The sequence below is a fragment of the Culex quinquefasciatus genome, chromosome 3 (genome assembly GCF_015732765.1).
Source record: "Culex quinquefasciatus strain JHB chromosome 3, VPISU_Cqui_1.0_pri_paternal, whole genome shotgun sequence".
Lineage (NCBI taxonomy): Eukaryota > Metazoa > Arthropoda > Insecta > Diptera > Culicidae > Culex > Culex quinquefasciatus.
In genome coordinates, this window is record NC_051863.1 from 95,170,945 (window position 1) to 95,183,410 (window position 12,466).

The 12,466-nt window shown below is 37.2% G+C and overlaps 1 protein-coding gene across 1 annotated transcript; it reads right to left on the bottom strand.

Moving 5' to 3' along the window:
* Positions 1-9,763: 9,763 nt before the first annotated feature.
* LOC119770195 lies at positions 9,764-12,006 on the bottom strand. Its single transcript, XM_038264641.1, has one exon. The coding sequence runs from the start codon at positions 10,889-10,891 to the stop codon at positions 9,791-9,793; it is 1,101 nt and encodes a 366-aa protein (XP_038120569.1). The 5' UTR covers positions 10,892-12,006; the 3' UTR covers positions 9,764-9,790.
* Positions 12,007-12,466: the final 460 nt, after the last annotated feature.

Here is a 12,466-nt window from a genome sequence, read left to right on the forward strand (position 1 = left end):
TAAGACGTGACGTTGCAAAGGCAGTGTTTGTAGCTGACCTCCTGCAGTCGTCCATTGATTGTCCCGCTGTTTTGCAACTGATCAATATTAACACCCGCCGGCGTGTACTTCGCAACCACTCCTTTTTGACGGTTCGCCGAGCTCTGACTAATTACTGACATAACGAACCAGTTTCTAGTATGTGTCGTATTTTTAACTTGTGCTCTGACCATTTCGACTTTGACCTATCCCGCGACAAAATCAAAATCCGTTTCCTTAATTTCCTCAAGTCCCTTCCCTGACAATACACACGTAGATTTTAGAACACTGTGATATTTTTGTTAATTTTTAAGTTAGTTTTAAAAGTGAACCCGTCTTGTATCATTTGAGTTTTGTGTACTTGTTGATGCGAAAAGACGAGGTGGTTTTGTGCCTTTTGAGAGAGTGTCTTGGAATATGCTAGACACATCTCAAGGGGGCTTTTGTCCACCTCCTAATAAAGAAAATGAAAATGACCAGTTCCGTCGAGCCGTCATCCCAGGCAGGCCGCTTCGGGATTATCACCGGTTTTCCTCATCGTGTTGGAAATATTAGGTTCTGGATAGAGTTGCTTGGATTATTTTCCAGCGAAACAGTTCTGATACGCCGTAATTTATTCCGGCAGGAAAACGGAAGTCGCACCTGTAAGAAGAAAAGGTTAATCAAGAATCGATCTGAAATTATTCATTTATCTTACCGTGGGACAGTTGTTTTGGCTGGCCATCGAAGACGGCGCTTTTCTGATTTTGTTCGCTCGAGCGCCCAATTCCGTAAACTGGAATTTCACCAGATCTTTCTGGCTTCTGGCAAGAGATCTGAATTTGTCATTCACAAAATGTTGTCCTCAAGGGGAAAGCTTTTTAAAACTGGTGAGAAACGCGAATAAAATTGAAATTTCTCTCCGCACAACAAATTTGTTTTGCAACGCTTCAACCCAAGATGGCTGACAAACACTTGTACGTACACGCTGCGATGCGAGTCAACAATTTTGTGGTTAAATGTGGGTAAAATTATGACACTTCAAATGTAAAATTAAGTCAAATTTGATGCTCCAGCTATGTGCATCACTAGAGACGTGAAATTACATGAAGTAAACGATAAAATTCAAATCAATTTAACAGAATATTGCAAATTTATATTTTTCTTGTTCTGATGAAGATTACGTTGAGTAAGATGTAAAATCATGTTATAATTGCAACTCCGTGTTCTGATTTTATGTCATGTTCCCGATTAGGTTATGTGGATCAGTAGTGCGGTGCCTGTGTGGACGCGCAGTCCTGTTTTTTCGTGATATTTTCCGTCTCTTTTGTGTCGCTGTTCGAGTGCATGGGGTGATTGGCTATTATAATTAAATAATGGCATCAGTAGTGCGGTGCCTGTATGGACGCGCAGTCCTGTTTTTTCGTGATATTTTCCGTCTCTTTTGTGTCGCTGTTCGAGTGCATGGGGTGATTGGCTATTATAATTAAATAATGGCATCAGTAGTGCGGTGCCTGTGTGGACGCGCAGTCCTGTTTTTTCGTGATATTTTCCGTCTCTTTTGTGTCGCTGTTCGAGTGCATGGGGTGATTGGCTATTATAATTAAATAATGGCATCAGTAGTGCGGTGCCTGTGTGGACGCGCAGTCCTGTTTTTTCGTGATATTTTCCGTCTCTTTTGTGTCGCTGTTCGAGTGCATGGGGTGATTGGCTATTATAATTAAATAATGGCATCAGTAGTGCGGTGCCTGTGTGGACGCGCAGTCCTGTTTTTTCGTGTTTTTTCCGTCTCTTTTGTGTCGCTGTTCGAGTGCATTGGGTGATTGGCTATTATAATTAAATAATGGCATCAGTAGTGCGGTGCCTGTGTGGACGCGCAGTCCTGTTTTTTCGTGATATTTTCCGTCTCTTTTGTGTCTCTGTTCGAGTGCATTGGGTGATTGGCTATTATAATTAAATAATGGCATCAGTAGTGCGGTGCCTGTGTGGACGCGCAGTCCTATTTTTTCGTGTTATTTTCCGTCTCTTTTGTGTCGCTGTTCGAGTGCATGGGGTGATTGGCTATTATAATTAAATAATGGCATCAGTAGTGCGGTGCCTGTGTGGACGCGCAGTCCTGTTTTTTCGTGTTATTTTCCGTCTCTTTTGTGTCGCTGTTCGAGAGCATGGGGTGATTGGCTATTACAATTAAATAATGGCATCAGTAGTGTGGTGCTTTTCGGGACGCGCAGTTCTGTTTTTTTACCTTCTTTTTTTTTCATTGTTTTTTTCCACTCGCGTTCGTTGACCGATTAGTTTTTTTGTGTTGTTCTCTATTTATAGTTTTCTATAAAAACGTACCTATTTTTTTTGAGACTAGCAAGTCGTATTGCTGGATTAAGCCCTTTCTATATCATTTCAATAATCATTTCAATAAATGAAACCCTTCCTACATCACCGTTGATCGGAAGGCACGCCGACGGAGAATTTCTGGAGAATCGCGGTCGAATTAACACTATATTTAAATCCCTAGATAGATATCTTTCCGCAGCCGGCTGCCTAAGATTTTAAAATTTCAACCGATAAACAAATTGCTTATGGTCGCATCACCTACCACAGTGAATCCTGACCTCATACCCATCTTACTAACCCCTCAAAACTCATGTGATACTTTGTCGGAGACGCAGTCGATTTGGCGGTCCCATCACTCAAGTATCGGAATAACATTCCCATCCACTTCCCCGTGTCTTACCTCTGGTCGTGGCCGGCGTCGGTATTGATCAACATGATGGGGACCTTTGAAAATTGCGAAGGGGTGATGATTGGTTCCTACTTTTCATCTGTGGTCCACGGAGCAATGTTTGGGGGTCCTGGTCAATAACGAAGTAGCAGCTACGGGTAGACACCAATGCTATGCTATGCTATGTTCCAGATTAGGTTATGTGTAAATTTCATATTTTTTTAGTGTGTACGTAAATATTCGAAAATCTGTAACTTTTGAATGAATTTTCTGATCAATTTGTGTTTTCGGCAAAGTTGTAGAATTATTTAGAAAATAAGATCCCATGTTCACAGAATTAAGTTGTAAGATACCCTCAGGGCCCGAGGAAGACCACCAGAAATCCCTTTGCGCGACATGTTATCTCAATTAGACCTTGATGTTCTCAATCCGATCTATCAGTTCCTCTCAGATTCCAAAATATCCATTAAGTTTTTCTTCAGTTGGTTTTCTCCAGTAAGTTTTTCTTCAGTCGCCTTCACACAATGCTGTCCTTCTTGGTTTGCACCGGAAACAGTGCAAGATCGCCAATAGCAGCTGGACATCGAGTTGCGGCTGAGGACAACAACTTTTAACATCAATCCCTTCCCCTACTAGCCCCGAGTAGGCCTCGGGTAATCGGCTTCCCTCCCACTAACATTTACACACAAGATCCTCTGGAATTACTATCAGTTTTACGAAAAATGTAATTACAAACGCCGAATCGGTCCTAACCAGGTCTCAGTAACGAAATGGACCTTATAAAAATAATTATATAAAAAAATATATATTCAGAAAAAAGGTACAAACAAAGAGTATTGAAAATAGAGCGCGGACTCGGAACAAATTTCAAATTAATTCATGGTACCAACCAAAGGTTCAACCGTAACGCCTTTGATGAGGCGAAGTTTCTTTAAAAAAAGAAAGTTTTGTTTGAGTTCCTGACGCGAATAAAACGTCTCTCCGGCGTGTGCCAATCCTGCTGCTGGTAGATAAGCTGGACATTCCCCGATGAACTTACAAAGGTCGCGATCACGCAGCTTGCATTCTCAACATGATGAACTTCGTGAGCAGGATCTCGTCCTGTCTCGCGTGGCGTTCGCAGGATATTTGGAGACACCATCGCGCAAGGTGGGCCAGCTAGACGCACGACCAGAAGGCACTCGGAAAGATGGACAGCGTCAAGGTGCAGACCATGAAGTGAAGAATACATCAACTGGCCTTGACCATTAAGGTAAGTTACTTGGAAAATCTTTATCGACTGTTGACGAATATTAATTTCATCCCCCACAGGTCGCCCAAACAGGCTTTGAAAAGTGCAGCTTCCTCGTTGTGTTGTCACAGTTTGCCTGCTCTACGGTGTCCAAACTGGGCCGTGCCATTTACATATGTAACCAGCTAACCAAGGCGAGATCAGTCATTCCGAGACCAACAGAAAAAACACACGACGTTCCTCATCGGTCTCGACTACAAACCCAGCACGAAAACCCCCAATACTTTGTACTGTAATTTTGGTTCATATAAATTGAATAAAAAAGTTGTATTATATAGAATTTAAGTAGCAATTTATTTACTTCAAGAGATAAACTTAAAAGCAATTAAAAAAATAGAAAAGCAGTGCAATATCATGACCACGGCCACTAGACGTCCCACAGATGACCCATAGATAGTCCACCGTAGACCCTTGGACCGTTTCTAACCCCCTGCAAATAAGCTTTTAAGATAGTCAAAAGCAATACATTTTCGGCTATGACCTGGCAACGAGATGTCCACGAGACCGCGTGATTAGGACACTTTAAACCTAGAACCAAGCCATTTTCCTTCTCGTTTCCAACTCACACGCTTTGCGCTCCACTTTCGCGCCACGGTCGCACATCGCTCTGCTGCATCCTCACAGCACGTACGCCTATCGAGAGTCCTGATTCTTGAACGAATAAAACGCCCTTGTTTGATTTCCAAGATCCACGCCGACAGTCCACGCTGACCGCACGGGAAGCCCTGACCTGCTTTGCGCACAAAAAAAGATGCATAAAACTAGAGAACCGTTTCCAATATTTGTTCTACTCTCCCAATCTACGCTTCCAATTTCCATATCTGAGTTCCCCCGAGAAGTTTTATCTCATTTTGCTGGATTGATTGCACAACCAAAATTTGCAAAAAAATGACATCGAGAAATGTCATCACAAAACGTAAAGCCTCATCTCCACTGAACAAAAATTGATCCCTCCAATTTTTATTTTCCAGACTGCTAAGACGTGTACCGCGTTACGGGGTCAAAAATAAATTGCCAGTGAACCCTCTCATTTCCCTTCTCTCTGGTACAAATCAAAATCAAATTATTCGCTATACAGCATTGCCTTGGCGTTCTCGATTGCGAGATTCCTACTCGAAACTAGGTATTCGAAGGCTTGATTGTTGGGGCAATTGCAAACCTCTTTTTACACCTTAGCTTCCATCCACCCCGGGATTCGAACTGACGACCTTTGGATTGTTAGTCCAACTGCCTACCAGCGACTCCACCGAGGCAGGACCCAGGGAGACGACTCCTACACCTGGACTGAGCTAACGACCTAACCTTTTTAGGTGAGAGGCAATCACGCTTTAAAAAAGGTACACGAAACTAAAAATTTGCCAATTTTTCAATTAACTTTTTTTTAACAAAAACTCAATTTTCCAAAATCCGTATTTTTTTCGTGTTTTTTTGTATGTTTTAAGGCTGGTATGCAGATCGGAAGGAACGCAAAACTCCATATAAAAAACGCCCAAGAAACGGTCAAGGAAAGGGTCACGCAAAGATTTTTCTTAAGCGGTACGCCGCTGAAAAGTAAAAGAAACAGAAAGATTACGTTTGACGTTTCTTAGCGCGGTGCTTGTTGTTGTTTGTAATATGTTTTGATGAAAAAATCAAAGAATTGTAATTTTCCTTTTTGAATACGACTGATAATTACGAACGTTTCAATAATTTTTATCTATATATACAGCAATTCCCCACGAAAACAGCATGATTCGAAAAAAAAGTTCTCCGATCGGGCTCAAAATTTTTCTGGGGGATCCTTGGCCGAAATAATTAGACCCGTATTTTTTTGTTTGGCCATTAGGGTGACCTACGCCGTGTTAGGGTGGTCCGAAAAATGGCAATTTTCGTCGATTTTCGCAAAAACCACTTTTTTCAAAAAATCATATCTCCGCGCCATTTCATCCGATTTTAGCTGTCCTAGACGCAAAAGAAAGGTGATTTGTTTGGCTATTTGGGAAAAATAGTAAGAAGTTTCGAAAATCTAGCTTAACATTTGAAAAGGTCATATGAAAACTTAAAATGCTGTTTTGAAGGTCTTGGGACCAAAGAGCCTATGTCTGAAAATATTTTTATCGGATTCCTCGGAAAATTTCACATAACATATCAAAAAATGGTGAAGTTATGTTTTCGATACTCTGAGATACGATTTTTTGAAAATAAAAACTGTGTTTTTCGACGCGCCACGCGCAAAAATTGGAAAATGACGAAAACTGGGAAAAATCGACTTTTTTTCACTAAAACTGCGATAACTTTAAAATTTCAGCGATGACCTATAGATGTTATGGTACCAAAAGTTGCGTCTTTTAATTACGAAAATTAATAAAAAAAAAAATAATTAATAATCAAACTAAAAAAGGAAAGCTGTTTGGTCAGTCGAAAAAATAAACCTATTTGGCAGGTGGGTTGAATAATTTTTAACTGACTAATTATTATTTTAGTTTTTAGAAAACAAACCCGGACAAAAAAAAAACATAAAAAGGAAAACAAAACCAAAATGAATTCAATGAACGTTTAACCACTAGAAAAAAGAAACAGATCTTGATAGACAAGGACCTTAAAACAACCTTCATTTTTCAGAGCACCCAGGCCGCAAACAATAAAAATGAAAGAGTAAAAGTAGATTGCAAAAAAACAAACGAGGAACAAATGAACATTAGAATACACTAATCAACGAAGCAAAACAAACTAAGAAAGGTACTTCGTGATTTTTGTACCAAACCAGTTTGTACCTTTCAAACTTCAATGTATTTTATGGAACAACAACAAAATTGTATGAAAAAAAGTATAAGGATCAGTTCGATAAAAGAACAATTAAAAAATTAACTTCAGAAGAAAATAAGAAACAAAAGCAAACAATTAAACAGGGCTTTTCAATGGACTATATGAGGAAAGAAGGAGGAGGTCTAACGAAAAACCAAATGAGATTTGTAATACAGTGATGAGATTAAAAACATAAATAGGACACATCATGAAGCAAAGAATAAAGATTAAAAGTAAAAAAAAGCGTTGACAAAACAAAAAGAAAAAACTTGCAGTTTTTGCCCGTGACAGAACTTATTTAGTTGTTTATTTAAGGAGAATCATATGGTTTTCTAAATAGTAAACGGTAGAACATGCAAAACTGCTTTTTGAAAGTAAAAGTAAAGGTACCAGAAATGTTGGGATAGAAACCACAAAAAAAGAAGAGAATAGCAGAAAAAAATGACAAGCATAAGAATCTCAAATTAAAAAAGGATGGGAAGATAGAAACAAAAGAACTAATTCGGTATGAGAAAAAGATAAAAAAGAATTACCAATTTATTGCTTCAAAACAAAACACAAAGAACTTGATCAACAGATGTTCGGAGTACAAAGTGGACATTTTTCAAACAACAAACCAAAAAAGGGCAGGAAGAAGTTTGCAGAAAAAGCTTTTTCTTTAAAAACGTGATAGTAGTAGTATGTACATTGTGAACGATAAAGAAAGGCAAACGATAGAAGTCCAAATAAGATGTCTAAACCCTAATCAACGAAAAAAGAAAAATCATTTTCATTTAGGAATCTGACTGAGAATATTTGAAACTATCTTAAAATAAACCCTCATAAGCATCCTACGATCTTTTTGAGAAGATAAAGTTCAAGAATAATTAAAAAAAAAAAGTAAAAGGAATCTACAAAACCTAGTTTGATATAATATTGCGGTATTTAAAATTCCCGCCGAATCTCAAAAAGCAGAATATTGAAACTAAAAGGACAGATTTAGTTTTTTGGTCGAAATGGAGTAAAAAAAGAAGTTGTCTTTATAGATGTTGGCAGGCCCGTATCCAGGATTCTTCAATGGGGGGTGTTTTCAACCGTAAGGCGTTAGGGGTGTTTGTGTGTGTTAGGAAGGGCATATATAGTCAACAAATCGTACCAAACAAATAAAAAAACACAGTTTCAAACTTTTTATTTAACAAAACGTGGAATTTGCTTTTACATTGTAACAGCAATGCTAAAAAAATATCGAAATATCAGTAATTTAATGAAAGTATTGTTATTCTTGCATCTTTTTTGGTGTGCTATATTTGATTGAAAATATAGAAAAAAAAATTTGAATCCTTGATACAATCGTTTTTTTCATATATTTTGTTTTATCATCAGTAATTTGTTTTGCCCCCAAATTTTTCGGGCAAAGGGAAACGGACAAAAACTCAGTATAAAAAAAACCAATGAATCTTTTTTTTTTTATTTATTCAGATTTTCTTTTAATGTATATTCATTCAGTTAAAATATTATTGAGTGTCCAATCACAATCGATGACTTTTCACCTCAATTTTAAATACTAGCCACTTTCATTTATTCATGAAATACAGTAGCTTTCGCTATTCAGTGATTTCAAATGTGGTCCTACATGTACAAAAGGGAAAAGGGATGAGCATGAGCATGAGCATGAGAGACCACCCATGGTTGTCCTTCTCCGTTGCTGAACAGGACCGTAATATCCCATCAGCACAACCGGTCACACGCTTCAACGATCAAATGATGTGCTGAAAAGATAAAAAATCACGATCATCAAAACTAGAGCCGGTGCGAATAGGAAACAGTCGTTGGCCACCAACGGCGCCCGCCATGTCAGTTTGTAGATCTCGAGGGGATGGGACGGGAATGTTAGTTAGCACAGGCTGCTACCTAGGGTGGGTTCTATACGATATCCACACCCCCGCGTGTGCCGGAAAACTACTTCTACTTGGGATTTTGTTAGTGGGGAAGGGTAATGGCCAGGATTCATCATAGAGGATGTGGCCCAATAATCAATGAATTTCGTTGAATAGGGTGATTTTTATGTATTCTCAAGGCAAACAATCGGATGATGCGGATGAGACCATTCCCGTTTATTTGGTGTTGAGTTTAGCATAAATGATTCAATCTTAGACAGCCGGCTGTGGAAAGATATAATCAAAATTATGTGTGTTTAAGGTGAAATATTAAACTCAGCGTTACATATTTACGTAGAGTTGACCTGAGACTATTTATACTTTTAAATTATTATAAGATGAGCGACCAATTAATGACTGATGAGTTATGATGTTATCTAAAGGACTTGAACAATCGCGTTGAAACGATATTTGTCGCCGCGATTCGCGGGAAACGAATAATCGAATTGAATGATAATTTATATTTTGCTAACGCAATTTAAAACGTATCTTCCCGTGAAGCAATTGCAAATCATAGAACAAAGAAACCCAGTTGAGCAGTTCTCTCAGATTTCGGTAATTCGATTTTTTTGTATTTTTTAATTCGACTAAAACTTTTTAGGTGCCTTCGGTATGCCCAAAAAAGCTATTTTGCATTATAGTTTGTCCATATAATTTTCCATACAAATTTGGCAGCTGTCCATACAAAAATGATGTATGAAAATTCAAAATCTGTATCTTTCGAAGGAATTTTTGATCGTTTTGGTGTCTTCGGCAAAATTGTAGGTATGGATATGGACTACACTGGAAAAAAATGTTACACGGTAAAATTTTTTGTGATTTTTATTTAAATTTTTGTTTGCAAAAACATTATTTTTATTTTTTCATTTTTGATATGTTTTAGAGGACATAAAATGCCAACTTTTCAGAAATTTCCAGGTTGTGCAAAAAATCATTGACCGAGTTATGATTTTTTTAATCAATACATAAATTAAAGGATTGAACGCATTTAGTGCGTTTTTTAAAAAAAGACTTGAACTTAAATTTAGGATGTTCGGATGACGAACCGCACTCTAGTTAGGTTTGAACAAGAATGAATCTATATTATAAATTAATAATACAAGCTGTGTCTGTGTTTACCTTGCAGTCACGTTCTTCAATACTGCCTTGTGGGAAAGATGGGGCACAGCATCGGTGTGATGCTGTGTGATGCTGTGTCAGCTGATTCGTTGTTGTTGTTGGTGTTAAGATGATCCGTGGTGGTGACGTCGTAGGGAAGGTCGTGGGAACTTCGGTTGAAGTTCTCAGGGCAAGCTCGTTGTTAACTCCTCCCCCTCTAGTCAAAGCACGTCCCGTGCGTTTCTTGAAGAAAGCTGTTATCGCGTTCCATTGGATGTATGCAAGGGCCGCGATGATTATGAGAATGATAACTAGGATACCCCCTAATGATGAATGTTGATAAGTCCTTAAAGATTTCAGATGATGACGATTGACTTTCTGGGCTTCATGCAAGACGGATAGATTGAATTGCTTTTCTAAGTGACTCTCTACTATCTGCGTTGATTTGATAGGTAGGATGTTTGGATGGTTGAACTGAAGCTCTAAGTTTTTGAACAATTGGTTCTGAATTATTACTGAGCAGTTATGGAAAATTATCATGTTGTTCTCATAAAGCTGCTTTTCGTTGATTCCACATGTACTACTTAATGTTGTGTTCAACGCTGATTTGACAATTATAGTTCCAAATGTCAACAGCTGAACTTGAGTTTGCAGTGTTATTTCTTTAAAAGGACATTTTCCTTTTAAAACTTGAAATAATGGAACGATGCATGCATCAGTAATGTTCAAAAGTTCATTTCTTCGAAAAATGCTCGATTTTTCATTTTGTAGAACTGATAAGACTTCAGTTTTACTAACAAGGAAGGTTGAATGTCTTCCTAAGTCAATCATTTTGCCGTTTGTGGGAAGGGGTTCAATTCTCATTTTCTCGTAAATTGTTTCCGACACTCTTGGAACATCGAAGCTGAATATAAGGTGATTCCCGTGATAAAAGCTTGTGACGCTTATGAAGTTATAGATATCATTCAAGCTTAGTGGTGTTAGTCCAGTTGATTCCAGCTCCTCGAACATTATTCTTAGTTCTCTAATGGTTAGTAAATTATGGTGCACAATATTTGATTGGTACTGATTACTTAAGCTATGCATCAGGTTTTGCAAAGTTTCTATCTTGAATATAAGGGCAATTTTTGAGTTTTCAGTAATAACAAAATTCTTTTGAGAGGTGAGTTTGAAAATTGTGTTTTTATAATTTTTAATTTCTTCAGTTAACCCAGTTAAATGTTTTTGGAATGATTGATTTACAATAATTTGATTGTTATTTTCTTTTATCAGATTATAATTGTTTTCTTTGATTGCTTGAATATTTTTGTTAATTGTGACTAAATCTCTAGCGTCAAGGTTACCTGTTATTAATTTGATAGTACTTTCTAATATTTCAATGGCTTTTTTTTTTTTTTGAGTGTTTTGGTAAAATTGTTTTGTATTCGTTAGTTAACTTCTGAATTTTGAAATCAATTATTTTTGAAAAATCTCCTGAATTATTGAATTTTTGAACTAATTCTTCTAATGTTGATATTGCTTGGCTTATCTTATCCAAGTCTATAGTATGCAAGATTCTTGTGTATCCTGTTACTAATCTTCCCTGACCAAGTTTTATTTGCATGGGTGAGTTTTCTGGGTTAACGTTGTGGATTTGGATTAATTTTCCAAATGAGAAATTGAGAAGTGTCATCATTATGATCAGGTGCATCCTAAAGGTAAAAAAAATATGTTATTTTATATTCTTTTAATGTTTTCTTTATGTATTTCCCTGCCAGAATCATCAGTTGCTATGTTGTCATTATTTTGGATGATTCTAACGGGTAAATACATTTCTTTCGTTTTACGCTTAATGCCTTGTACTCTTTTAAATGCTTCGGAATCTTCTTGGATTTGGGGAGGTTGTTCTCTTTTTTTGTTATGGTAATTCAAATCTTTAGTTTGTGTTTTTTTATTAACTTCAGATATTTCCTGGTAAAATTTGATTTTTCTTCTACCATTTGGTCAATATTCAATGGTCTTTCCTGACCATCCTTTAATCCAAAGAAGATTTCTCTTGGTTTGTGCTCAGTGGTTTAATGAATCGTATTATTGTATAGAGTACAAGAGATTAGGAAAACTTCTTTATCATTGAGGTCTGGGTATTGAGGTTTTTAGTGCGTCCATCCCGGGAATTCCCGGGACAAAATTCCCGGGATTTTTCCAAAACCGGTAATTCCCGAATCCCGGATTTTTTGTAATTTGTCCCGGGAATTCCCGAAATTAAAAAAAAAACACAAATTTTGGTCTTGAAATTCAGATTTGGTTGTGGAAATAGATGAACAGTTGAATACCTCATAATCGATAATAATTTTAAAGAATTATAATTTGTATTCGGCATATATCAGCATTAATTTGGTGTATTAGAGAAAATTCTTAAAATTTTAGTTTACCGATCTGCAAGATGCCTAGTGCTTTAAATATTCCCTATTTGATTTTTATATTTTTAAAAGATCGAGATATTTACGTATATACATAATTTAAAATTTGGAAAAAATCGAGCTTTTGTGCAGTGGTGCAGATCTTGTTGATGTTGAATAATCTGCAAGAATTTGTTAAATTGTGAAAAATGCGGATACAATCAGATGAATGTGCGACATGCTCCATTCTCGCTTTTTCAGTGCTTTTTGCGCGTTTTTGAGT

Excerpts from the sequence above, each read along its gene's own strand:
- LOC119770195 (XM_038264641.1), bottom strand. The coding sequence starts at position 10,891 with ATGCATAGCTTAAGTAATCAGTACCAATCAAATATTGTGCACCATAAT.